General features: G+C 46.1%; 1 protein-coding gene across 1 annotated transcript; it reads left to right on the forward strand.

Annotated features, from left to right (window-relative positions):
- The first annotated feature begins 1557 nt into the window (after positions 1–1557).
- Positions 1558–11072, forward strand: LOC123056583 (protein FLOWERING LOCUS T-like). Its single transcript, XM_044479934.1, has 5 exons — positions 1558–1755; positions 1863–1924; positions 4563–4603; positions 4798–5023; positions 10667–11072. Exons 1-5 carry the CDS (start codon positions 1561–1563, stop codon positions 11070–11072), a joined length of 930 nt encoding a protein of 309 aa, XP_044335869.1. The 5' UTR covers positions 1558–1560.
- Positions 11073–26673: the final 15601 nt, after the last annotated feature.

Consider the following 26673-nt stretch of genomic DNA (forward strand, 5'->3'; position numbering starts at 1 on the left):
TGCGATCTAAATACAACCAAAATATTTTTAGTTTCAACCAGGATTTAATTTTGCAAATACATTTGTGGTGGAAAGGTTGCCAGTCATTGATGCTGCCAGTATACATGGATTTGACCGTGAAGGAACCAGAAGTAGTCAACTTCCAACGAAACGTGTCTGATTCTTATGAACAAAGTTTAACCGGCATGTCCATTTGTCACCGATCAGTGTTCTTCGGAAGGCAACATTCAACGGTACCTGGCCCATCACAGAGCCGACAAAGACATAATTCTGCTACAAAATAGGATAGAGACATGGCGTCGCATTACTCGTGGTGTGTGCCCTAGCCATGCATCTTTTCAGAACCTAGTAGTTAGGCCATTGCCTACTACAAGTGTCCCTCTGCGAAAAAGTCATTTTGGACACACACGAGGCCTTCCCTGAAAGGCGAATCCATTGGTTTTGCCTGAACCTCATAGACGTTTTAGAATGGAGGTACATATTCCTAAGTAATTTTTGCCAAACTCCGTCCTCGGTAAGTATCTTATATTGCCATTTGTTCGACATACACTTAATCTCGAGGTCTTCGAGCCCTAGATGTCCTTGGACTTTAGGGTGACATATCGCGCGCCATCTCATTTGGTGGTATTTATGCTTATGTTCATTAGACTGCGAGAAAAACATGCATTTGTAGTAATTAATCTTTTTTCTAACCCTTCAGATATTTGAAAGAAAGATAACATAAACATCTGTAAACTTGCGTAAACAACGATGAATAGGTTAAGCGGTGCCTTATACTAAGACATAAGCTTACCAATAGAATGAGTCAAGTTTTGCTCAAAGCGGTCCTCAATACCTTTCCATTCGTCATTAAGAAGTTTACGGAAATGAATTGAGATACTAAGGTATCTAAATTGGAAAGAGCCAGACTCACAACCAGACCGTTGTTTATACTGATTCTCTACTTCTTTGCCCTTTCCGAGGGAGAAGAGTTTGGTCTTGTGGAAGTCTCGAGACCAGACAACATATCCAACATACAAATAAAAGTTTCATATTTTTTGCATGGTCCACATATGTGCTGTCATCGCCTGATTGGATGGATCACGTGGGGGTACACATGGAGAGGAAATCTGTTGCAATCTCCAGCACGTGAAGGGTTCAGATTCTGCCCACTAGTACTACTAGTGTACCACAACTACTTTAGGCTGAACTTATTGGGATGGACCTTTACAGAAAGTTTGATTCCACAAAAGGGGCGATGAAGCGTACACTGATGCATCTTCATTAAGTTCAAATTCTCTGGCCGGCGGCAACACATTGGCCATCCGATCAGAAATCAGGCAACCTACGGCAACATATTCCATGAGATGTCACATGCCATCACATGTTAGTGTCGTCCATTGGGTCTTATAATTATATTACTGGAAAACGTCACACCATCTTTTGAACCATATAGTCACACTCAAGATGATTGCGTGGGAATTTCACTGCTGGGAAGCATATAAATAGCAGTCGGGTCGGTGCACATATATAGCTCATACCATATATAGCACCAATCTAAGAAGCATACGTAGTGGGAGCATGTTGAGGTCGAGGGATCCGCTAATCATCGGGAGGATCGTTGGCGACGTCGTCGACTACTTCGACGCCTCAGCGCGGCTGAAGGTGTCGTACGGCAACCGCGAGATCACGGTCGGGTCGGAGCTGAGGCCGTCGCAGGTGGCGAACCAGCCCACGGTGCGCATCACAGGAAGGGCGGGATCACTCTACACGCTCGTGAGTGCATACGCGTCCACGTTCCGGTCATATGGTTTCTCTTAACCAACGAGTTACACAATGTTATTTGTTCATAAGTAATGTGTCCCATGTTAATTTGTTGCCAGGTGATGGTAGACCCTGATGTACCTGGACCAAGCGACCCTTCCGAACGGGAGTACCTCCATTGGTACGTGCTAAATTAAGCTAGCTTTACTTTTTCTACTTCGGTTATTCGTGCACTTTGCGGACGAATTAATTGTCAGCACTAATCTTGATGACGGCGTCGTGCGGCAACCTGGCAGAGTCATGTTCGTGCGTGATCGAGTAGCGGCCGGGATTGCATCTGCATGCATGGCTGGTTAGTAAGTGGGCTGGCTACAAGGCTGGGCGTGAGCGATTCTGCATGCTAACCGAGTTAGTTAGTGCATGGAGGTACTGGCTGGTGTGGGGTCGTGGTAGTTGGTACTTGAAGTGGCCGCGGTGGTGCTGTGTAGAGGAAGCCTGAAGATGAGATGTAGTCTTTAATGGTTAGTGCGTGTGTGTCCGGAGAGAAGCTAGGAGAGTTGTAGTCTTCAGTAGTGTCCAGTCTCCCGTGTGTATTTGTGACGGTATGAGCCGAGCCAAGGTATGTGCCCAGTCTAAAGAAAAGTGAGGCCGTTCATGCGGCCGAGGCGCCGTGCGTGCGGTGGAGGCGTGTATGCGCCGGAAAACTGTGTGCTCCTTGGTTCATCTTCGTCTGAGCGAGAGTGAGAAAGAGAGATACCCGAAGTTTAATAAGCCAGAGCATATTATAACTTAGCGTACGCTCCGGCCAATCGACCCCAACCGGCCATCACGTGCTAATTAGCCCGAAACAACCTGATGTACCGCCCTTCGTGGAAACTCCATCGTAACAACTTCATAAAATTACAACCAGATCCTGGCCTTCGTGGAAACTCCATCTAACGACTTAATAAAATTACGACCAGATACTGATCCTCGCTGCATAAATCTCACTACGTGCAACTTGCATCTAGTAATGAAGTGATGGAACCTAGTAATCCAACATGCATCTAGTAATGAAGTAACAGCACCTAGTAACCCAACTTGCATCTAGTAATGAATTAATGGAACCTAATAACAGATAAGTGTAACTAGTAAACATATTAATAGTACGATCTCAATTACCGAGAGCAATTTTGTGCAAATATAGTAAACCAAAACATGGTCTGTTGTAAATGGAAAATAACCTTGTGATTTCTGTGAAGGCAATTAGGCCCAAGGGTAATTCGACTATAATTTTTACTAGACTTTCATTTGCGTCTTAGTTGCTAAAGAAAAATTAAGTTATACCATATAGTAATGTAATTACTAGGCACTGCAGCCATAAAACCAAGGATCCGAAATAGTAATGCAATTACTATACACTAGTGGCTGTGTATATGGGCATTACCATCTATTCTATACCCATTACTACCAATGGTTAGCGACCTCAGAAGCGGCATGTTGACATACGAGCATCGATGATAACCAAATTAAATTCCGTTACTAATTCCTTCAAACACCTTTACCCTCAACTATTTAGGAGCGGTGGAGAGGCCTACTTCTGTGGTGCGACCCGCCCACCAAATTAGGCCGGAGCGTAGGCTAAGCGATTCTACGCGCTAGCTCATAATAGGACGCCAGTATGGGACACCTAGGTGCTCGGGCACTTTGCCTAAAAACCGTTGGATGACACTAAGATGTGTGCACGTGTAATTAGTATTAGCATTAATTGACAAATTAATTAGTTTTGTATTAGGAAAGAATTTTTGCCAATTATTGCTTAATATAGACACTTAATACCCACCAAATTAAGCCCATGCATGTCTCGTACGTCACGTAGCCGGGTATTCTTTTGCGTATAATGGATATCATATTTTTTTATTTACTCGCTTTTATTTTTCACCGAGTATCTAATACCTTGAATAAATCATTAGGTATATACATATATAACCCAAAATATCTTAAGTATGTTTTTGTACTCGAAATATGTTGGGTATATATTAGATAGACGTACATCATGTAGCCATATTTATTTTAGGTATATACGTCGACTGATTATGTATAATATTTTTTATGTTTTTTTCGTACAGCCAGGTATACAAGTGTGCCACTTAAAGTATATTATTAGATGTATAATATTTTCCTACACTTATTCACATAGTCGGATATATACGTCGACCGGGTATATACAATATTTTTATACCCTTTTTCATATAGCCGGTTATATACGTCAACCGGGTATTACAATATTTTTGTCAGTAGGTATTATATAACCGTATTGGATAGTTAGGAAATAAAAATAAAATGCAATTAATCTACAAATAAATTATTGTGTATATACATATCCACGTACGTACATACATTCGTTAGTAAGTATATGATACCCATTTTAGATAATTAGAAACAAAAAATGTAATAGTTGAAAAAAATAAATTATTGAATACATACATACATGCGTATGCATATAATTTCATCGGTAGGTATTAGATACACGTATTAGATAATTAGGAACAAAAATACGCACATTATATACCTGCAATAATTCAAAAAAAGTCAACATTAATAGTTTTATTCTATGGCAAGTCTTGCATGTCCAATTGTTAGAACCAAAAATAAAACATAAGCATGGAAAGTCTTGCATGAAGAATAGTTGGGAAATGAATTAAATATATCACAGTTTTCAAAACGATCAAGGTGCCCCATCTATTTTACCTATACACACACACACACACACACACACACACACACACACACTTGTTAAGTAAGCTATAATTGATTCAGTTTATTTCCTGCGTGCATAGGTTCGTCACAGACATACCAGAAGGAGGTGATGTGGGCCATGGTAAGAAATCAATTTACCGATACGAATACTACATGTGTCATGTCAACTAGGTACCCTCTCCAACTGTCTTCTTTCTATTCCCTCGAAAAGAAAAGTCTTCTTTCTTTCCCCCGCAAAAATACAAAACTGTCTTCTTCTTTCATAAAGGAAAAAAGGACCACATTGAGGAGCATTTGTTGGGTGCATGCATGTAGGCACTGAGGTGGTGGCATACGAGAAGCCGCAGCCGACGGCGGGGATCCACCGTTTGGCATTCGTGGTGTTCCGGCAGGCTGCGCGGGAGGCCATCTATGCACCAGGGTGGCGCTCCAACTTCATCACGAGGGACATGGCCGAGTGCTACAACCTCGGCGCTCCGGTCGCCGCCGCCTACTTCAATTGCCAGAGGGAGGGCAGCTGTGGTGGCCGGAGGTGGCAGGGGTGAAGCAAGCCGGCTAAAATATGTGTCGCACGTTCGCACCATCGCGCCATCCAGTGGGATGTGTCGCACAAAATAAATGAATAAAGAAAATATCTGTAGGCTAGCTAGGTCCTTGTGTGCTGGCTAATTGGCTATCTCGATTGGCCCTACTTGTGGCCGAATATACTGTTCATTTCGTGCATAGCCTAAATATTTAATAATCTTGTATATACTCTTTTTAGGGGAATAATCTACTAATTTCTAATAAATATGGGCCCCCGTTACCTTATTTCTTTTGACATGCAGCCTATCCACTGCAACATAGGCTACTATTTCTTCTAAATCCTAGCGGGGTGCAGCGAACGGTGAACGAAAGGTGCACTAGCTTTCGTGGGAGAAGATGTGTATGGCAAAGATGAATGGAGGGTTCGGATTTCGAGACCCAGAGGCATTTAACCAAGCATTGTTGGCTAAATAAGCTTGGCGAATCATTCAGTTTGCATCCTCTCTTTGTGAAATGGTTCTGAAAGCTCGTTATTTCAAGGATGGGTCGATCTTGAACGCGACATGCCTAGTGGTTGATCCTTTACTTTCCGTAGTATCTTACTATGTAGCGGAGACCTACTCCGAGAAGGTGCGGTGCGGAGAATTGCTGATGGTACCTTAATTAATGTGCACCACGGGAACTTGATTCCATGGAGTGGCAGCCTCAAACCACTTGGGCAACAATAATGTGTAAAGTGATTTACTAGCGGCCGGGGGATCACAGTGGGATGTACAGAAACTTGAAACAATGTTCACACCGGATGATGTACCGGACATAAAACAAATTTCCATAGGAGGTCCGGGGCGCTCTGACTATGCATGGAACTTTACAAAGAACTTTACAAATTTCTTTGTGAGGTCTGCCTATCATCTGCGTACGAGCATGAAGGGTTTGAAGTCCGGACGGCCGGGATCTTCAAATACAGTGGCGCAGCACAAAGGATGGCTGGCGCTTTGGGGCACTAACGCGCCAAGCAAAGCCAAGATTCACACCTGCTGGCGACTTATTAAGAATGGACTTGTGATTGGTCCTGAACTGCATAGACGACGGATCAAGCCGGGAGTTTTTTGTGTAGCTTATGGGCGAGAAGAAACTAGTTATCACATTCTGCGATGGTTTGGAAATGGAAGCTACACGCCGAGGTGAAGGGAGCTCCAGTGGTACTACAGCCACCAATGGGGGGAACCCAACAGGTGTGGCTGCAATGATCAATGTTCAAGAGTGGCTCTCAGTTCTTCCACGGCATTCGTTTTCGATGGGACCGAGATTCGTTTTCGTACGTTCGACCAGTCGTTTTTCGTTCGTCCCGATCTGTTTCTGCCAAAAAATTCACGCACGCACACACACGAGCCGCGATGGGCCGGCCCACTAGCGGATGCTGTACCAACAGCTAGCCCGAGTGAAAAAAGGCAAAGAAAAAAATTAAGGGCCACGAAGACGCGAACCCAGGTGCTCACGCTCAACGTATCAGAGTGCTAGCCACTAGACTGAACCTTACATCATGTTTATGTTGCAGCGCGACATCCTAAATTAGCGACCAGCAGCGCCAGACCCTAAGAGCAAAAGGAAAAACATTTTTTAAGTAGATATATTTCAGAACGCAAATAATTTAGTAAATTTCTAAACAAAAAATTGAAACTCGAGTATATGTTTCACAAAGAACAATATTCTATTTTTAATTTTTTTTGAAACCTGAACCATTTTTAAAACACAAAGATTTTTTGAAAACTAGGAGGTACTATAGCGAACATTTTTCCGAATTTGAGAACATTTTCTAAAAACATAACTATTTGTTTGAAATTTAAATTTTAAAAAGCAAACATTTTTTTCAAAATATGAACAGTTTTTGAAAATTGGGAGGTACTGTATCTAGCACTTTTTAATTTGTACCTACTAATAAAGAAATGTGTGGTTCTCTGATTCGGTTTGTCCATCGCATAGGATTTTTCGTCCGTCTCGCACAAGGGCCACACAAGTGAAAGAAAAAAAAATGCCTTTTCTTCCCTGTGAAAGAAAAACGCTTAGTTCTTTTTTATTCCTCAATGTGTTTGTTTTTATGAATGTCTCATGTGACTCGCTGGGCCTCAATCTGTGTTGTGGCCTAGCGAAGCCGGGCCAAGGCAGGCAAGGCAAAAATATTAGTTCTCGTTTGGAATCAAACTAGCGACCTCCCTCCCCGTGCAGGTAAATTCATCGTAACCGATTGAGCTAGATCAATGTTTGTGTTTAGGTGAAGGTTGTTCTGTCTATTAAATAGCGTCAACTTGGTTGCTTCCAGATAATCCCTCCAGTTGATATACCATTTTGAGTTTTAAGGTATCAAGGAGCTGACTTGGGAAGCAATAAGCCAAGGGTAAGGAATGACGTGACAAAAAAATAAATGAGGGAAATTTATTTGAGACAACTACATGTCAAATGACATGAGACCTGCCAAGGGAATGAAGAACTAGGAGAGAGAGAAATAAAAAGGAAGAGGAGAACTTTTTTTTAGGGCTAGGAGGAGGAGAATTAGACCTGAGATGGAAGGAAGATACATGGTGGATTATTAATAGGTGATGGGCTGGAATTCAAACATACACGTGACATGGAAAGATACATGGTGGACCAAACGGTGATGGGCTGGAATTCAAAACATGAGACATGGCATAGAAATAAAAAAGGAAGGGAAGAATTAGACCTGACATGTTCTTAAAAAAACTAGACGTAACATGGAAGGTTTCATGGTGGGGGGCTGGAAGGATTCATGAGACTACGTACTAAAGGAGGAATATGTATTGGAAGTGCCGATAAAATACCGGTAAAAGGAATTTAATCATAAAAATGTAATTTTTAATAACATTATTATGAGGATTAAGAAAATAAAATGCCCACAGATGTATTGTTTTAGTTCAATTTATTAAACTAGGGATCTGGTACGAACCTTTTTCTCCATCACGTTTTCACGTACGACTAGCCTAGCTCAGCTCAGTGACACCGATCATAATGTATGAGGAGTCCAACTAAGGATTAACGGTCAATCTAACACAAACTACTCAATTTATATGATAACACGGACATATATTAGGTCTAGTGCTTTTCCCTATTATATTAGATGAATGTAAAAATCTGTGTTCAACGGTCTATATCTCGCAGGACATGAAGGAGGCCCAATGATGCAGCTATTGGACTTGGCCACCATTGGTTACTGACAACTGGTACCGTGACCACTTGCGACGAGGACAACAAAGAGGACAAGCGGGAACATGGGTTTGATGTCATATTGAAATGAAGAATGTGGACCTGAAGGTGAGATATTAGTCATGTTTATTATGTTAGGGCATAAGGGTGAGGCCTTTAGGCATATTCAATGGGCAAGGGCGAGTGGGGGTTGTTTTCTCTCGTTGCAACGCACGGGCACGTTTCCTATATGCCATAAATATTGCACATCTAAGCGTATGCTATTGATCCTACACGAAAATTTCTGTGGGTAATTTCATTTTTCTTTTTCTTTTTATTTTTATGCTTGATTGCATCATTTAGATGTACAATAATTTAGTCACATCTAGATTGATTGATTGATTGATTGATTGAATCACTTAGATTGCCGGTTTACTCAAGCACAACCCCTTCATTTTATCCGCTGTTTTATTTATGTTTTCACTTCCGCGTAGTTGTTTAGTCAAAATCACCCTTATTATCGATTCTCCTAGTAACTGATGAATAGACTATTTTCATATAACACTTTGGGTGAGAACGTAGCCGTGTTAGTGATGAAGTAGCGACAAGATTGGTAGTTACCTATGCAATCGCTCCCTGTGGGATCGACATACTCTACTTATCAGGAATTGCAATAGCTATGTGCACTTGCAGGTCATCAGCGGCGCGGCTTCAGCTCACTCAAGTGCTTGTAGTCGTCGCTAGGTGGTCTAGGATCTGAATTTAATATTATTATTTCTGGCGTTCGTTGTACTGCCATGATTGATGATGAATAGATTGGTAGTTTTCCGATAAAAAACTCTTTAAAGGCTAGTGTTACTAAAAAATCATGTACACAAATATTGTTAATGAGCATGATCCTAACCAAATCGGTGGAGTTTAACCAAACAGATATTGTTATGATCTATATCGATCATGATCCCAATATAATACGTGGTCTATAGAGATTGATTCGTTGTGATCCTATAATCAATTGTAACCTTAACAATCAAGTGTCATCCATGTATAAATACAAGGCAAATCCCTACGGGGTATCTCATAGCAAAACATTGTATTTGAGTTGGTATCAGAGGGAAGATCCAATGTTTCCCACTCTTTATGACGAGAGAGAGAGAATGGGTGGCGCAACATCGATGGCCATCGAGGTGGCAGGCACGGTGAGCAAGGTGGCCATGGTCGCAGTTCATGTCCATAGTGTATGCATCGGTGTTGGTGCCTGTGTCGGAATGCTCACATTGATCGGCGGGCTAGAACACATGATTGAAGCGGTTGCGGCACCATAGCGTGCCATGGCCGAATTTGGAACAAACTTGGCACTTGAGGTTGCTACTATCATTGCCGCGTATGTGCCCGTCGTGGCCATGACTATCTTGCTTTCCCTATCTGCCACCGCGCTGACCCTCCATATAGCCTGCAACAATATTGGTGTAATAGTGTGTGACGCCCGGATAATTAAGCTATAGTAACCTCTGCTAATGATGCCATGTCACTTCGATTATTGTCGCTAATCCCGCGTTAGTTCGAAACCGATTCAAATTCAAAGTCAAAATCAAGCAAACAATAAAAGTTTTCAAATATCAAAACTAAAATGTTCATCATGTGGCAAATAATCCCTAACTAGTTTTGGTGGTGGAACCAACCTTTTACAAAGTGTTTAAATGCCCTAAACTATTTAAAAACAGTGACTAAAATAATAATTTAATTGCTTTTGAAAAATAAAAATATATTAAACTAATTTATTTTGGGTCCAAACTAGGTTTGGCAGTGGCCTATTTTGATGATACTAATTTAGGTGCTAACTTGGTATTTTAAAGAAACTAAAATAATTAGGAGCTAAAAGAAAACAGAAAAGAAAAATAAGAAAAAGTAAAACAAAACAAAACAAACAAACAAAAGAAGAAGAAAGAGGAACCCCACCACTAGGCCAGTTGGCCCAGCTTCTAGCCAAACCGGCCCAGGTCGCCCTCCCCACTCCCCATATCCCCCACCCTGGTCAAACCCTAACCCGTAACCCCCCCACTCGCCCCCACTATGCTCCCCCTCGATCCAATCTGGATCGGGACTTGCCTCGTCGCCGCCCCACTGGTTCCTGCCGCTCCGACTCGCCAGGGCCACCTCGCCGCTCGCCGAACGCCTCCCGTTGCGCCCCGACGACCACGCCTCGCCGCCTGGCGCTGCTCGACGTCGTCTTCGCCGCACCCGTCGCCGGATCGCCAAGCGCCGTGCCTCCTCATCACCACCTCGCCGGCGCTGCCCCGCCTCGTCGCCGGAAATGGATCTCCGGCCCCTCCCCGAGCTTACCGTTGCACATCTACAGGGCCTTGTGAGCCCTCTTCCCCTCCCCCTCTCTCCCATCACCGGACCTGGCCATCGGCCCCGTGCGTTCTCGCCACCGCAGCCTGCCGCTGCCACTTCCCTGCAGCTACTCGCCGCTCCCGCGCGTGCTCCGGGCGCATCCCGCCCAGCACCCACAGCCGCCAGCCTCTCCCTGCCGGACCGGCCCCCGCCGCGCCCTCCGCAGCTGCTCGCCGCGGCCTCCTCCCCCGCACGCGCTGCACCGCTCCGGCCGCGCCTCCACGCGCGTGCCCGCGCCTCCACGCGCGTGCCCGCGCCTCCACGCGCGTGCCCGCGCCCTGCCTGGCCGCACCGTGGCCGCACCATGGCCCCCTTTCCTTCCCCGGCGGCCGCGGCCGCCCGTTGCGATGGCCGGCGACGCCTCGCCGTTCCCCCCTGTTGGCCTGGGCGGGCGCTCATTCGGGTTGGCGCCCGTGCGCCCGCTGCCCGGCACCCGTGCACCCAGCGCCCGCTATGGCCCCAGGGGCCTATGACAGTCGGGCCCCACCCCCTAAAACGTTTTATATAAAAAAAGAAGAGAAAATAAATAAATAAATAAAATAATAATTAAAATAACTAATTAATTTATTAATTAATTATGTTAATTAATCATGTTTAAATTAATCTAATTAACTAGTTAGTTAATTAAACAGTAATTAGATTAGCTAAGTCCTAATTAACTAAAAGTCAATGACAGCTGGGACCCACACGTCAGCGACCCAGTCAACACCTCTGTTGACTGCTGATGTCATGCGGATGTCGTGCTGACGTCATGATGACGTCAGCAAACACTGATTTGGATAATGTTGAATTAAATTAATTAAATAAATTCTAAAAATGATTTAAACTGTAGAAAATCAATATAAAATAAACCATAGCTCGGATGGAAAAACTTTGTACACGAAAGTTGCTCAGAACGACGAGACGAATCCGGGTACGCAGCCCGTTCGTCCGCCACACACCCCTAGCATAGCAAACACGCAACTTTCCTCCTCCGGCTCCTTTGCCCGAAAACGCGCAACACCGGGGATACTTTCTCGGATGTTTTCCCCCTTCACCGGTATCACCTCATACCGCATTAGAACACGTCTAGCTCTGCCTGTTGTCCTATTATGCACTTGCTTGCTATGTATTTACTGTTTCTCCCCCCTCTTCTCTCCGGTAGACTACGAGACTGACGTCGCTGCTGCCCTGATCGACTACGGTGTTGACGACCACTCTCTCTTGCCAGAGCAACCAGGAAAGCCCCCCCCTTTGATCACCAGATATCGCCTACTCTTCTCTATACTGCTTGCATTAGAGTAGTGTAGCATGTTACTGCTTTCCGTTCATCCTATCCTGATGCATAGCCTGTCCTTGCTACTACTGTTGTTACCCTTACCTGTAACCCTAATGCTTAGTATAGGATGCTAGATTATCATCAGTGGCCCTACATTCTTGTCCGTCTGCCATGCTATACTATCGGGCCGTGATCACTCGGGAGGTGATCACGGATATATACTATATACTTTATACATGATACATGTGATGACCAAAGTCGGGTTGGCTCAAGGAGTACCCGCAGTTGATTCACGAATTGGGGGCTGGAAGGACATACTTTCCCGATGGCCCTCTGTGTGGATCTTTGTGGCGAAGCGACAGGGCAGGTTGAGACCACCTAGGAGAGAGGTGGGCCTGGCCCTGGTCGGCGTTCGCGGATACTTAACACGTTTAACGAGATCTTGGTATTTGATCTGAGTCTGGCCACTGGCTTATATGCACTAACCATCTACGCGGGGACAGTTATGGGCACTCGACATCGTGGTATCAGCCGAAGCCTTCGTGACGTCAGCGACTCAGTGGCGCGCGCCGGATTGTACTGGAACGCCTACTAGGCTAGGTCTGCTTCCGGCCGCGTTCGCAACATGCAGGTGTGCAAAGGGCGATGGGCCCAGACCCCTGCGCCATAGGATTTAGACCGGCGTGCTGACCTCTCTGTTGTGCCTAGGTAGGGCTGCGACGTGTTGATCTTCCGAGGCCGGGCATGACCCAGAAAAGTGTGTCCGGCCAAATGGGATCGAGCATGTTGGGTTATGTGGTGCACCCCTGTAGGGAAGTTAATCTATTCGAATAGCCATGATCTACGGTAACAGGACGACTTGGAGTTGTACCTTGACCTTATGACAATTAGAACCGGATACTTAATAAAACTCACCCTTCCAAGTGCCAGATACAACCGGTGATCGCTCTCTCACAGGGCGACGAGGGGAGGATCATCGGTTAGGTTTATGCTATGCGATGCTACTTGGAGGACTTCATTCTACTCTCTTCTACATGCTGCAAGACGGAGGCTGCCAGAAGCGTAGTCTTCGAAAGGACTAGCTATCCCCCTCTTATTCCGGCTTTCTGCAGTTCAGTCCACACATAATAGCCTTATTCCAGTTGATACCAATGCATACATATGTAGTGTAGCTCCTTGCTTGCGAGTACTTTGGATGAGTACTCATGGTTGCTTTCTCCCTCTTTTCCCCCTATCCCTTCTACCTGGTTGTCGCAACCAGATGTTGGAGCCCAGGAGCCAGACGCCACCGTCGACGACGACTCCTACTACACCGGAGGTGCCTACTACTACGTGCTGCCCGCTGATGACGACCAGGAGTAGTTAGGAGGATCCCAGGCAGGAGGCTTGCGCCTCTTTCGATCTGTATCCCAGTTTGTGCTAGCCATCTTATGGCAACTTGTTTAACTTATGTCTGTACTCAGATATTGTTGCTTCTGCTGACTCGTCTATGATCGAGCTCTTGTATTCGAGCCCTCGAGGCCCCTGGCTTGTAATATGATGCTTGTATGACTTATTTTATTTGTAGAGTTGTGTTGTGATATCTTCCCGTGAGTCCCTGATCTTGATCGTACACGTTTGCGTGTATGATTAGTGTACGATTGAATCGGGGGCGTCACAAGTTGGTATCAGAGCCGACTGCCTGTAGGAATCCCCCTTTCCAACTCTTTGGCCGAAGTCGAGTCTAGACATTGCAAAACTTTTACTAACATGGCTGTGTGTCTTACGGGTACACGTCGCCATCGGGTGGTAGTAGGATCTTTTTATTCCTCGACCTTTACTCTGGGACTCTGAACTCTCTTCTATTCGGGTTAAGTGATTTTGCTAAAATCTAACTTTAGGTTCTCGAAAATACTTCCTCCCGGAGAGCCCCTTCAGGCCAGATGATCGCCTGCTGCAACAGAAGATTCTGACAATACTCTCCGATGTTTCCCCGAGACCTTTGTGTCCTTCGCCGTTGCAATTCCATACCACCGATAAGTCCATATGGAAAGCTACATACACTTGTCGTCCATAACTTCATTCCCAGTTAATCTTGTTATTACAAGATACCTCGGAAATTCTCTCTATTTTTCCGAGAATACTTTGTGCCTACTGCCTTGCAGTTCATTATCCACATTGTGACGCCCCCGATTTAATTGTACACTAATCATGCACGCAAATGTGTACGATCAAGATCAGGGACTCACGGGAAGATATCACAACACAACTCTAAAACATAAATAAGTCATACAAGCATCATAATACAAGCCAGGGGCCTCGAGGGCTCGAATACAAGTGCTCGATCATAGCCGAGTCAGCGGAAGCAACAATATCTGAGTACAGACATAAGTTAAACAAGTCTGCCTTAAGAAGGCTAGCACAAACTGGGATACAGATCGAAAGAGGCGCATGCCTCCTGCCTGGGATCCTCCTAAACTACTCCAGGTCGTCATCAGCGGGCAGCACGTAGTAGTAGGCACCTCCAGTGTAGTAGGGGTCGTCGTCGATGGTGGCGTCTGGCTCCTGGACTCCAGCATCTGGTTGCGACAACCAGAAAGAAAGGAAAGGGGAAAAAGGGGGGAGAAAGCAACCGTGAGTACTCATCCAAAGTACTCGCAAGCAAGGAACTACACTACATATGCATGGGTATATGTGTAAAGGGCCATATCGGTGGACTGAACTGCAGAATGCCAGAATAAGAGGGGGATAGCTAATCCTGTCGAAGACTATGCTTCTGGCAGCCTCCGTCTCGCAGCATATAGAAGAGAGTAGATTGAAGTCCTCCAAGTAGCATCTCCAAGTAGCAACTCCAAGTAACAACTCCAAGAAGCATCGCATAGCATAATCCTACCCGGCGATCCTCTCCTCGTCGCCCTGTAGAAAAGCGATCACCGGGTTGTCTGTGGAACTTGGAAGGGTGTGTTTTATTAAGTATCCGGTTCTAGTTGTCATAAGGTCAAGGTACAACTCCAAGTCGTCCTGTTACCGAAGATCACGGCTATTCGAATAGATTAACTTCCCTGCAGGGGTGCACCAACTTACCCAACACGCTTGATCCCATTTGGCCGGACACACTTTCCTGGGTCATGCCCGGCCTCGGAAGATCAACACGTCGCAGCCCCACCTAGGCAAAACAGAGAGGCCAGCACGCCGGTCTAAACCTAAGCGCACAGGGGTCTGGGCCCATCGCCCATAGCACACCTGCACGTTGCGTGGGCGGCCGAAAGCAGACCTAGCCCCTAATAAGGCAGCTTCCAGTTCCAATCCGGCGCGCGCCGCTCCGTCGCTGACGTCTGAAGTGCTTCGGCTGATACCACGACGTCGGGATACCCATAACTACTCCCGCGTAGATGGTTAGTGCGTATAGGCTCGTAGCCGACTCAGATCAAATACCAAGATCTCGTTAAGCGTGTTAAGTATCCGCGAACGCCGAACAGGCCAGGCCCACCTGTCTCCTAGGTGGTCTCAACCTGCCCTGTCGCTCCGCCACAAAGTAACCGTCGGGGACCGTCGGGAACCCAGGCCCACCTCTACCGGGATGGAGCCACCTGTCCTTTCAGCCCCCAACTCCGAACAGTATCACAGGTAATGTAATAGTGTAAGATATATAGTATATGCCCGTGATCACCTCCCGAAGTGATCACAGCCCAGTAGTATAGCATGGCAGACGGACAAGAGTGTAGGGTCACTGATGGAACACTAGCATCCTATACTAAGCATTTAGGATTGCGGGTAAGGTATCAATGACTGTAGCAGCAATGACAGGCTATGCATCAGAATAGGATTAACGGAAAGCAGTAACATGCTACACTACTCTAATGCAAGCAGTATAGAGAAGAGTAGGCGATATCTGGTGATCAAAGGGGGGGCTTGCCTGGTTGCTCTGGCAAGAGAGAGGGGTCGTCAACTCCGTAGTCGAACTGGTCAGCAGCAGCGTCGGTCTCGTAGTCTACCGGAGAGAAGAGGGGGAAGAAATAATGAATACAGAGCAAACAAAGCATCACAAAATATAACAAGGCAATACGCGGTGTTCGGTGTGCCCTAACGCGGTAGTAGGTGATACCGGTGAAGGGGGGAAAACATCCGGGAAAGTATTCCCGATGTTTCGTGTTTTCGGGCAGAGGAGCCGGAGGGGGAAAGTTGCGAGTTCGATAGGTTAGGGGTGTGTGGCGGACGAACGGACTGCGTATCCGGATTCGTCTCGTCGTTCTGAGCAACTTTCATGTTGAAAATATTTTAATCCGAGTTACGGATTAAAAGATATGATTTTCTAAATATTTTATTAATTTCTAGAATTTAATTAATTATTTAATTTAACCCGAAAATGGAATTATGACATCAGCATTATGTCAGGGTTATGTCAGCAGTCAACTAGTCAGTTGACCTAGTCAAACTGACATGTGGGTCCCACTGTCATTGTGTGTTAACTAATTAACCATGTTAATTAGATTAATTAACAGATTAGTTAGGTTAGTTATTTAATTAGGTCTATTAAACATAATTAATTAAGTTAATTAATTAATTAATTAATTTAATTTAATTATATTTTTATTATTAATAATATTTTTTTCTATCTCCCTTTTTTTGTTTTGGGGGCTTGAGGCCCCACTTGTCATAGGCCCATAGGGGCCTAACGGATCGGGTGCGCCCGATCGGGCGGTTTTGGGCGCAGGGCGAAGCCCCCAGGGCTGCGGCGCGGGCGCACGGCGACCGTGGCCGGAGCAGCGGCACGGCGGGGCCAGGGCGGAGCCGAGGCCGAGAGGGCGCTCGCCCGCAGGGACGGCGAGGCCATGCCCGCGGCTGGTGACGGCCTCAGGGCGGGTGGTCGCCGGCAGGGTCGGTGCGACCGAGCCGCGGCCAGCGAGAGGGGCCGGGAGGACAGGGGATGCGCGGTGCGAGGGGGAGCGGACGGCGTGGGTGGGCGGTGCGCGGTGAGCGCGCAACGGGTGGCGCCGGAGCGCGTCAACCGCGGGCGGGGAGGGCGGTGACCGTGGCGACCTAGGGAGAGAGGGGGCGAAGGGGGAGCTCACGGGGGGGGGGGAAGTAGGGTCAGGGCAGCGGGGCTCGGGGTGGATGCCGGGGACGACGTGCGGCGGGGAAGCAGGCCGGCGGGGGAGGGGCTCCGGTGAGGCGGCGTTCTCCGGGCGCGGGGCGGCGAGGTCGTCGCGGCGACGGGCGACGGGGTCGGGGGGGGGGGGTTTGCCCCGGTCCATATCCAACCGAGAGAGGGAGGAGGAGGCCGGGAGGTGATGGGCCGGCGAGGTGGCGTCGCGGAGGAGGATGGAGGCGCGGTGGGTGTGGCGATGGGAGGCGTCGGGAGCGCGGGATCGATCCCGATCCAGATCGGATCGGGAGGGGGGGAGTGGCGACGTGGGGAGGGGGGTTAGGGTTTCGGTGCCCCCCTGGAGGGGTTATTGGCCTGGGTCTGGGCCGGCCTGGCCGACCTGGTGGCCAGCTGGGCCGGTTGGCCCATCGAGTGGGGGTTTCTCTTCTGCCATTTTTTTTGATAGTTTTAGGTTTTAGTTTTTCTGTTTTGTTTTATTTATTTTCTTTATCTATTTTCTTTTCTATTTTATTCTTTTAATTTCTGTTTTATAAAAGATAAATACAACTCCTAAATTAATGTTATAATTTATTCTACTGCCCCAAAAAGTTTGACACCTAATAAAAATAGTTTGCATTATTATTAATTATAAAAGGCATTTAATTAATTGTCACAGCTGCTGTTTTAATTACTCTAGAGCCTTTAAACATATTATAAAATTGTGGTTTCTCCACAATAATTACCTGTGCATTATTTTGTTCACTCCGAACATTTTAGTTTTAAAATTTGAAAACTTTTATTGTTTACTTGATTTTGAATTTGAATTTGAATCGGTTTTTTGAATTAACGAGAGATTAGCAACAGTAATAATGGTGACGTGGCATCATTAGCGAAGGATTACTGTAGCGTAACTATCCAGGCGTCACAATTCTCCTCCACTACAAGAAATCTCGTCCCGAGATTTAAGAGGGGGACTAGGGGGAAAGGTCTGGTTACGAAATCCTAACGAATCTTCTCGTCTTTGGTTGCTCTTCTTGAAGAGATCAATCCATTACACTGATGTCTTCATTCCTCTGCTTCAGGTCATCAGGATGAAGTCGGCATCCTTTCTTCGGGATCTTCATCGTATTTAAGAATAGGTAACGAGGCAGATCAGCAACGACAAAATGCTATAAGGGTAATAATCTAGGATTAACCCATGAATGAGCATATGAGTACCTCTCGAGTTGAACAAAATAAAACACATCGAGAGTAAAGTTGGAAGGTACAATAAGAAGTTTCAAGCAGATAGATAGTTTCTCGAAGTCTGAACCGGAGTGAGAAAGGGTTTCAGAGCAACGAGAGTAAGTATTGCGTCTGATACCAGAATAGAGCATTAGGAAGGTGGCCCGTGAATTAAATATGAAGCCAAGCGTGGGAAATAACCATTAGTAACAGGGCTGTACAGGAGAGTCAGGTTTTGATCCTGTGGAACTGTGGGTTATGGGCCCACCATGTGGGTTAAACGTTGAAAGAGCGGTGACATCTTGCACGGTTATGATAGCAAGGCATGTCAGGGAGTACCATGTCAGCTATGTCGGCAACAACGTTGGTACCAAGGGCGAGGGACGAAGAGAACCATTTTCCTGCTCGTTGAAACGAGGCGGACCAATAGGCAAGGTTCCCGTCCATCGGTGGTTACCGGAATGTCATCAACAATAGTAACAAGGTCTTACTGACAGAGTTGTACATCGAGGTGTTTGCACAAGCGGTGGATTATTACTGCTTATATCATATAGATCATAGAAAAGGTTTAAACAAACCAATGGAAGGAAAATATGATCATCAGATTAAACAGAACAATGGAAAGGAAAATATGTTTAAACACATATTTCGAGGGTATATCCTTCCCAAGGACAAGCAGAGCAAGATATCCATGACAGGATATAAAGTAGAAAACCATTTAGGTAAGGGGGGAGGAATCTCATGATATTACTCATACAACGGTGTTAGGATAATTGATAATTAAAATATAGCATCGTGCTTCAAACGTGCCTGTTGAAAATCGGAGTACCATTGACATGCTTCGAGATAGCAGTGACATGGTCTTCAGGTGAAGATCAGACTTTGGAAACACGAAGGATCCATCAAGAATAACTTGTAGAATAAGTCTTACAATTTCCTCATGGATGAATGGATAACCTTGCTGAAAAGGAATCTATAATGATAGGTCCTCCAGCCGGGGGGGGGGGTGCTAGGCATGACATCATGTTACCGGGTCATCAAAGGATCAACGTCATAACTCTTGGAAAGTTGTCCCAACCATCATATCTGACCGAGATTCAGATCCGATTGGTGTCAGGATACCTGAGACTCAGGATGTCCGAGAAGAAAAGGCGCAACACAAATCGTTGAAATGGCATTGCAAGCTTCTCAGGAAATGAACTATGGGAGCGGGTTTCTGAAGCAATAGTTCACCATTAAACCAAGGAGAGGACAAGGAGGTGTCTGGTGAACTCAACGGCAATTCACCGAGATTCCCAAAAGATGGATTTCCACCATTAAGTGAACAAGGAGATAACATTTGTCAGATCAAATGATATAAGGAAGTATGCTCGAGGAGAACATACACAATTAAACATTGGTTGAAGGGTGCGCCCGAAGTACAGGTTGGGTTGCACGACCAATGTTAGAATGGTGATTCAATTAGCGAAGGACTTAGAATGAACTATCGCCCATTCACTTCAAAGCAATAGGGTTGCTAGAAGTTTTGAATTCACACGTCATAGCTCCATTGTCGGTATTCCGGTTGAAAACAATACGGGGACCAAGGAATGAACGAAGATGGCAAGAAGTATTAAGATATCAAGAATTATTAAGAGGTGGTGAAATTCTCACCACATTCTTGACAAAAAGTGATGGTAATACTTCCGAGGTAAGGAAGATCAACTGCTGGGTAGCAGTGATCTCAAGGTTTACACAAAACGCGAACAAGTTGTGTTGAACGGAAGGCAATAAAGTGGTCGATGAGAACAGGAATCATCGAGGGGCAAGGATGGTATTACCCATCATGAATTCAATTGAATTCCTGGAAGAGCTCATAAGGTTGATGATGATCACGACACAATTGTCGAGAGATTTCATGCAGATGTAGTCAATCAGCAACGACATCAAGTCAAAGGAATGATGAAGCAAGAGGTTATTGGAACCACAGTTACGACACAAACTCAAACTCAAGCTTGTTGTTTAAGGTGAAAGGGTATGACGAGGAAAAATCGACGTAAGGTTAGTTCATCGTCGAAAATTGGTGCTCCGAGAATAAGGACCAGGTAGCACCGTTAGAATCGTCACGACAATGATATAGCCAAACAGGCTAGAAATGGCGTGATCGGGTACAAACTCGTACTTATAGAAGCTTACTGAAGAGTTGTTGAACCGTAGAGCGGACTCGGTTCAGTTATCGGTGTCTTTGAGTGTTCAGTAACACAGAGCCCGCGAAAAATTGGAATCAGTGGGAAGGTAGCACTTGATGAAGAACTCATAAAAAGTTATGCAGTTCCATGATAATCTCGAGATACCAGGGGGGTAATACCCGACACAAGATCAAAGTAAGGTTGGACTGGTGTATGATCCATAGAAGACAATTGTTTTAACTTGTCCGAGAAATGGAATCAAAGAAGAACAATCATGGTTGGAACCACGGTTGCAAGGGATCAATTCACAGATACCATAGGTTAGTTATCAAGGAAATAGTTATTGTTACAAGAAGCTTTCATGATAGGATATATATCGCGTCCATGGGCATGAGCACAAGGTTCAAGGTCGACTCCCACTTCTCCAATGCATAACCTTTCATTCACTTCTCACGTTCGATGAAGTTGCAGTGTTGAAATTTTATCTGGTGAAGCACCAGAAGAGTATGACTCGTGAAAACTTTCGGGTTCACACGGTTTAGAGAAGGCATATGTTCAACCCATAGGGGCTTCTTAGAAACATATACCACAAGTTTCAAGAGTAAATAACACAAGCCCGAAAGCAGAGCATGGTTGGCCAAGCAGAGGATACAACTTAACAAAGGCATTATGTATCAAGGGAAGAACTCACAAGGTGATCAAATGTGAAGGGCACTATCGGATAACAATCCAACAAAGGACTTGGTGGTCCACAAAGGATCTGATACGAGTATCGGTACTCAACTAGAGGAAGAAGAATGCAAGGAGATCAGATTATAGAAACAACTGACTAACTCAATTGTCAAATGCAAAGGAATTATGGTTTCCAAATCAAGGGATCAAAAGCAATGCTCTGATTAGGGATGGATAAGTTGAATAGCCTTAGGGTACAATCAACGACATTTGGATTAGCCGAGAACCAATTCCAGTTAGAAGAATGGAAGCTCAGCCGGAAAGGTAATTTATAAGGATCAATGATGTTGCGGGTATTCGCAAACATATTGAGTCAACAGACTCAAAATGATAATGACAAGGAATGTCAATAAGACTACGAGACTTATGGGTTTAACCATAATGCAAGCAAGCAAGAATTTCAAGAGTCAAAGGCTCCAGAGGATTTTCGGAAGATCGAATAGTATTTTGAAGACTTTTGTGAAACACATGAACAACTGGGGATGAGCGGATACTCGACAAGTGCGAGGATTTATTTGAAGGGGTATTCATGTGGCAAAGAACTGCTAGGCAGTAGGCACAAAGTATTTTCGGAACAGTAAAGAAACTTCGGGGTATCTTGTAATAACAAGATCAATGGGGGATGATCGTATGAATGGCAAGTGTAAGTAGTTATCCATACGGATTTATCGGTGGTCAGGAATAGCAAAAGTGATGGGCACAAAGTCTCGAGAGAACATCAGAGAGTATCTTCGGAATCTTCTGATGTAACAGGCGATCATCTGAAGTGAGGGGCTCTCCGGGAAAAAGTACTTGCGAGAACCTAAAGTTAGTTTTGTTTTTAGCAAAATCGTTTAACCCGAATAGAAGAGAGTTCAGAATCCCAGAGTAAAGGTCGAGGAGTAAAAGATCCTAATACCACCCGATGGCGACGTGGGCCCATGGGCCACACAGCCATGTTAGTAAAAGTTTTTCAAGTCTAGACTCGACTTCGGCCAAGGAGTTGGAAAGGGGGATTCCTACAGGCAGTCGGCTCTGATACCAACTTGTGACGCCCCCGATTCAATCGTACACTAATCATGCACGCAAATGTGTACGATCAAGATCAGGGACTCACGGGAAGATATCACAACACAACTCTAAAACATAAATAAGTCATACAAGCATCATAATACAAGCCAGGGGCCTCGAGGGCTCGAATACAAGTGCTCGATCATAGACGAGTCAGCGGAAGCAACAATATCTGAGTACAGACATAAGTTAAACAAGTTTGCCTTAAGAAGGCTAGCACAAACTGGGATACAGATCGAAAGAGGCGCAGGCCTCCTGCCTGGGATCCTCCTAAACTACTCCAGGTCGTCGTCAGCGGGCTGCACGTAGTAGTAGGCACCTCCAGTGTAGTAGGGTCGTCGTCGACGGTGGCGTCTGGCTCCTGGACTCCAGCATCTGGTTGCGACAACCAGAAAGAAAGGAAAGGGGAAAAAGGGGGGAGAAAGCAACCGTGAGTACTCATCCAAAGTACTCGCAAGCAAGGAACTACACTACATATGCATGGGTATATGTGTAAAGGGCCATATCGGTGGACTGAACTGCAGAATGCCAGAATAAGAGGGGGATAGCTAATCCTGTCGAAGACTACGCTTCTGGCAGCCTCCGTCTTGCAGCATATAGAAGAGAGTAGATTGAAGTCCTCCAAGTAGCATCTCCAAGTAGCAACTCCAAGTAGCAACTCCAGAAGCATCGCATAGCATAATCCTACCCGGCGATCCTCTCCTCGTCGCCCTGTGGAAAAGCGATCACCGGGTTGTCTGTGGAACTTGGAAGGGTGTGTTTTATTAAGTATCCGGTTCTAGTTGTCATAAGGTCAAGGTACAACTCCAAGTCGTCCTGTTACCGAAGATCACGGCTATTCGAATAGATTAACTTCCCTGCAGGGGTGCACCACATACCCAACACGCTCGATCCCATTTGGCCGGACACACTTTCCTGGGTCATGCCCGGCCTCGGAAGATCAACACGTCGCAGCCCCACCTAGGCAAAACAGAGAGGCCAGCACGCCGGTCTAAACCTAAGCGCACAGGGGTCTGGGCCCATCGCCCATAGCACACCTGCACGTTGCGTACGCGGCCGAAAGCAGACCTAGCCCCTAATAAGAGCGGTTCCAGTTCCAATCCGGCGCGCGCCGCTCCGTCGCTGACGTCTGAAGTGCTTCGGCTGATACCACGACGTCGGGATACCCATAACTACTCCCACGTAGATGGTTAGTGCGTATAGGCTCGTAGCCAGACTCAGATCAAATACCAAGATCTCGTTAAGCGTGTTAAGTATCCGCGAACGCCGAACAGGGCCAGGCCCACCTGTCTCCTAGGTGGTCTCAACCTGCCCTGTCGCTCCGCCACAAAGTAACCGTCGGGGACCGTCGGGAACCCAGGCCCACCTCTACCGGGATGGAGCCACCTATCCTTTCAGCCCCCAACTCCGAACAGTATCACAGGTAATGTAACAGTGTAAGATATATAGTATATGCCCGTGATCACCTCCCGAAGTGATCACAGCCCAGTAGTATAGCATGGCAGACGGACAAGAGTGTAGGGTCACTGATGGAACACTAGCATCCTATACTAAGCATTTAGGATTGCGGGTAAGGTATCAATGACTGTAGCAGCAATGACAGGCTATGCATCAGAATAGGATTAACGGAAAGCAGTAACATGCTACACTACTCTAATGCAAGCAGTATAGAGAAGAGTAGGCGATATCTGGTGATCAAAGGGGGGGCTTGCCTGGTTGCTCTGGCAAGAGAGAGGGGTCGTCAACTCCGTAGTCGAACTGGTCAGCAGCAGCGTCGGTCTCGTAGTCTACCGAAGAGAAGAGGGGGAAGAAATAATGAATACAGAGCAAACAAAGCATTACAAAATATAACAAGGCAATATGCGGTGTTCGGTGTGCCCTAACGCGGTAGTAGGTGATACCGGTGAAGGGGGGAAAACATCCGGGAAAGTATTCCCGGTGTTTCGTGTTTTCGGGCAGAGGAGCCGGAGGGGGAAAGTTGCGAGTTCGATAGGTTAGGGGTGTGTGGCGGACGAACGGACTGCGTATCCGGATTCGTCTCGTCGTTCTGAGCAACTTTCATGTTGAAAATATTTTAATCCGAGTTACGGATTAAAAGATATGATTTTCTAAATATTTTATTAATTTCTAGAATTTAATTAATTATTTAATTTAACCCGAAAATGGAATTATGACATCAGCATTATGTCAGGGTGATGTCAGCAGTCAACTAGTCAGTTGACCTAGTCAAACTGACATGTGGGTCCCACTGTCATTGTGTGTTAACTAATTAACCATGTTAATTAGATTAATTAACAGATTAGTTAGGTTAGTTATTTAATTAGGTTTATTAAACATAATTAATTAAGTTAATTAATTTAATTAATTAATTTAATTATATTTTTATTATTATTAATATATATTTTTTATCTCCTTTTTTTGTTTTGGGGGCTTGAGGCCCCACTTGTCATAGGCCCATAGGGGCCTAACGGATCGGGTGCGCCCGATCGGGCGGTTTTGGGCGCAGGGCGAAGCCCCCAGGGCTGCGGCGCGGGCGCACGGCGACCGTGGCCGGAGCAGCGGCACGGCGGGGCCAGGGCGGAGCCGAGGCCGAGAGGGCGCTCGCCCGCAGGGACGGCGAGGCCATGCCCGCGGCTGGTGACGGCCTCAGGGCGGGTGGTCGCCGGCAGGGTCGGTGCGACCGAGCCGCGGCCAGCGAGAGGGGCCGGGAGGACAGGGGATGCGCGGTGCGAGGGGGAGCGGACGGCGTGGGTGGGCGGTGCGCGGTGAGCGCGCAACGGGTGGCGCCGGAGCGCGTCAACCGCGGGCGGGGAGGGCGGTGACCGTGGCGACCTAGGGAGAGAGGGGGCGAAGGGGGAGCTCACGGGGGGGGAAGTAGGGTCAGGGCAGCGGGGCTCGGGGTGGATGCCGGGGACGACGTGCGGCGGGGAAGCAGGCCGGCGGGGGAGGGGCTCCGGTGAGGCGGCGTTCTCCGGGCGCGGGGCGGCGAGGTCGTCGCGGCGACGGGCGACGGGGTCGGGGGTTTGCCCCGGTCCAGATCCAACCGAGAGAGGGAGGAGGAGGCCGGGAGGTGCTGGGCCGGCGAGGTGGCGTCACGGAGGAGGATGGAGGCGCGGTGGGTGTGGCGATGGGAGGCGTCGGGAGCGCGGGATCGATCCCGATCCAGATCGGATCGGGAGGGGGGGAGTGGCGACGTGGGGAGGGGGTTAGGGTTTTCGGTGCCCCCCCTGGAGGGGTTATTGGCCTGGGTCTGGGCCGGCCTGGCCGGCCTGGTGGCCAGCTGGGCCGGTTGGCCCATCGAGTGGGGGTTTCTCTTCTGCCATTTTTTTGATAGTTTTAGGTTTTAGTTTTTCTGTTTTGTTTTATTTATTTTCTTTATCTATTTTCTTTTCTATTTTATTCTTTTAATTTCTGTTTTATAAAAGATAAATACAACTCCTAAATTAATGTTATAATTTATTCTACTGCCCCAAAAAGTTTGACACCTAATAAAAATAGTTTGCATTATTATTAATTATAAAAGGCATTTAATTAATTGTCACAGCTGCTGTTTTAATTACTCTAGAGCCTTTAAACATATTATAAAATTGTGGTTTCTCCACAATAATTACCTATGCATTATTTTGTTCACTCTGAACATTTTAGTTTTAAAATTTGAAAACTTTTATTGTTTACTTGATTTTGAATTTGAATTTGAATCGGTTTTTTGAATTAACGAGAGATTAGCAACAGTAATAATGGTGACGTGGCATCATTAGCGAAGGATTACTGTAGTGTAACTATTCGGGCGTCACACACATATACACCCCTACGGATAATTCTCGCACTTATCGGGTATCCGCTCATTCCCAGTTGTTCAGGTGTTTCGCCAAAGACTTCAAAATATCATTCGATCTTCCGAAAATCCCGAGCAGCCTATTGCTCTTGAAATTCTCGCTTGCTTGCATTATGGTTAATCCCATAAGTTTCGTAATCTTATTGGCCTCCCTTGTATTTATCATTTTAAGTCCGTTGATTCAATATGTTGAGGATGCTCGCATTCCTCAGTCGAATCCTAGGATTCATCCTTCCGGCTCAGACGTCATTTGGATATGAGCTGGTTCTTGACCAATCAATGCCTTGATCGTTTGTGCTTCCAAGTCTGTTGAACTTATTCATTTTCGATTAGAACGATTGCTTCTGATCCCTTGATTTGGAGATCATAAAGTTTCTTTGCATTAAGCTTTGAATTAGTTAATTGTTCCTATAACCCGATGCTATGGCATTCCTTCTTCCCTTGATTGAGTACCGATACTCACATCAGCCCCGTTGTGGATCGCCATACCCATTGTCGGGTTATTATCCGAAAATGTCCTTCGCAACCAAAATTCTTGTGAGTTCTTTACCTGATACATAATGCCCTTGGTAAATGGTATCATATACTTGGCCAACCATGCTCTGCTTTCGAGCTGGTCGTATTAACTATTGAAGCTTGTGTTATATGTTTCCACGATACCCTGACGGGTTGAACCTACGCCTTCCCTAATCCGCGTGAAACCGAAATATTACACGGGTCATACTTATCTGGTATTACACCA

This window comes from Triticum aestivum, chromosome 3A, assembly GCF_018294505.1.
Source record: "Triticum aestivum cultivar Chinese Spring chromosome 3A, IWGSC CS RefSeq v2.1, whole genome shotgun sequence".
NCBI classification, from domain to species: Eukaryota; Viridiplantae; Streptophyta; class Magnoliopsida; order Poales; family Poaceae; genus Triticum; species Triticum aestivum.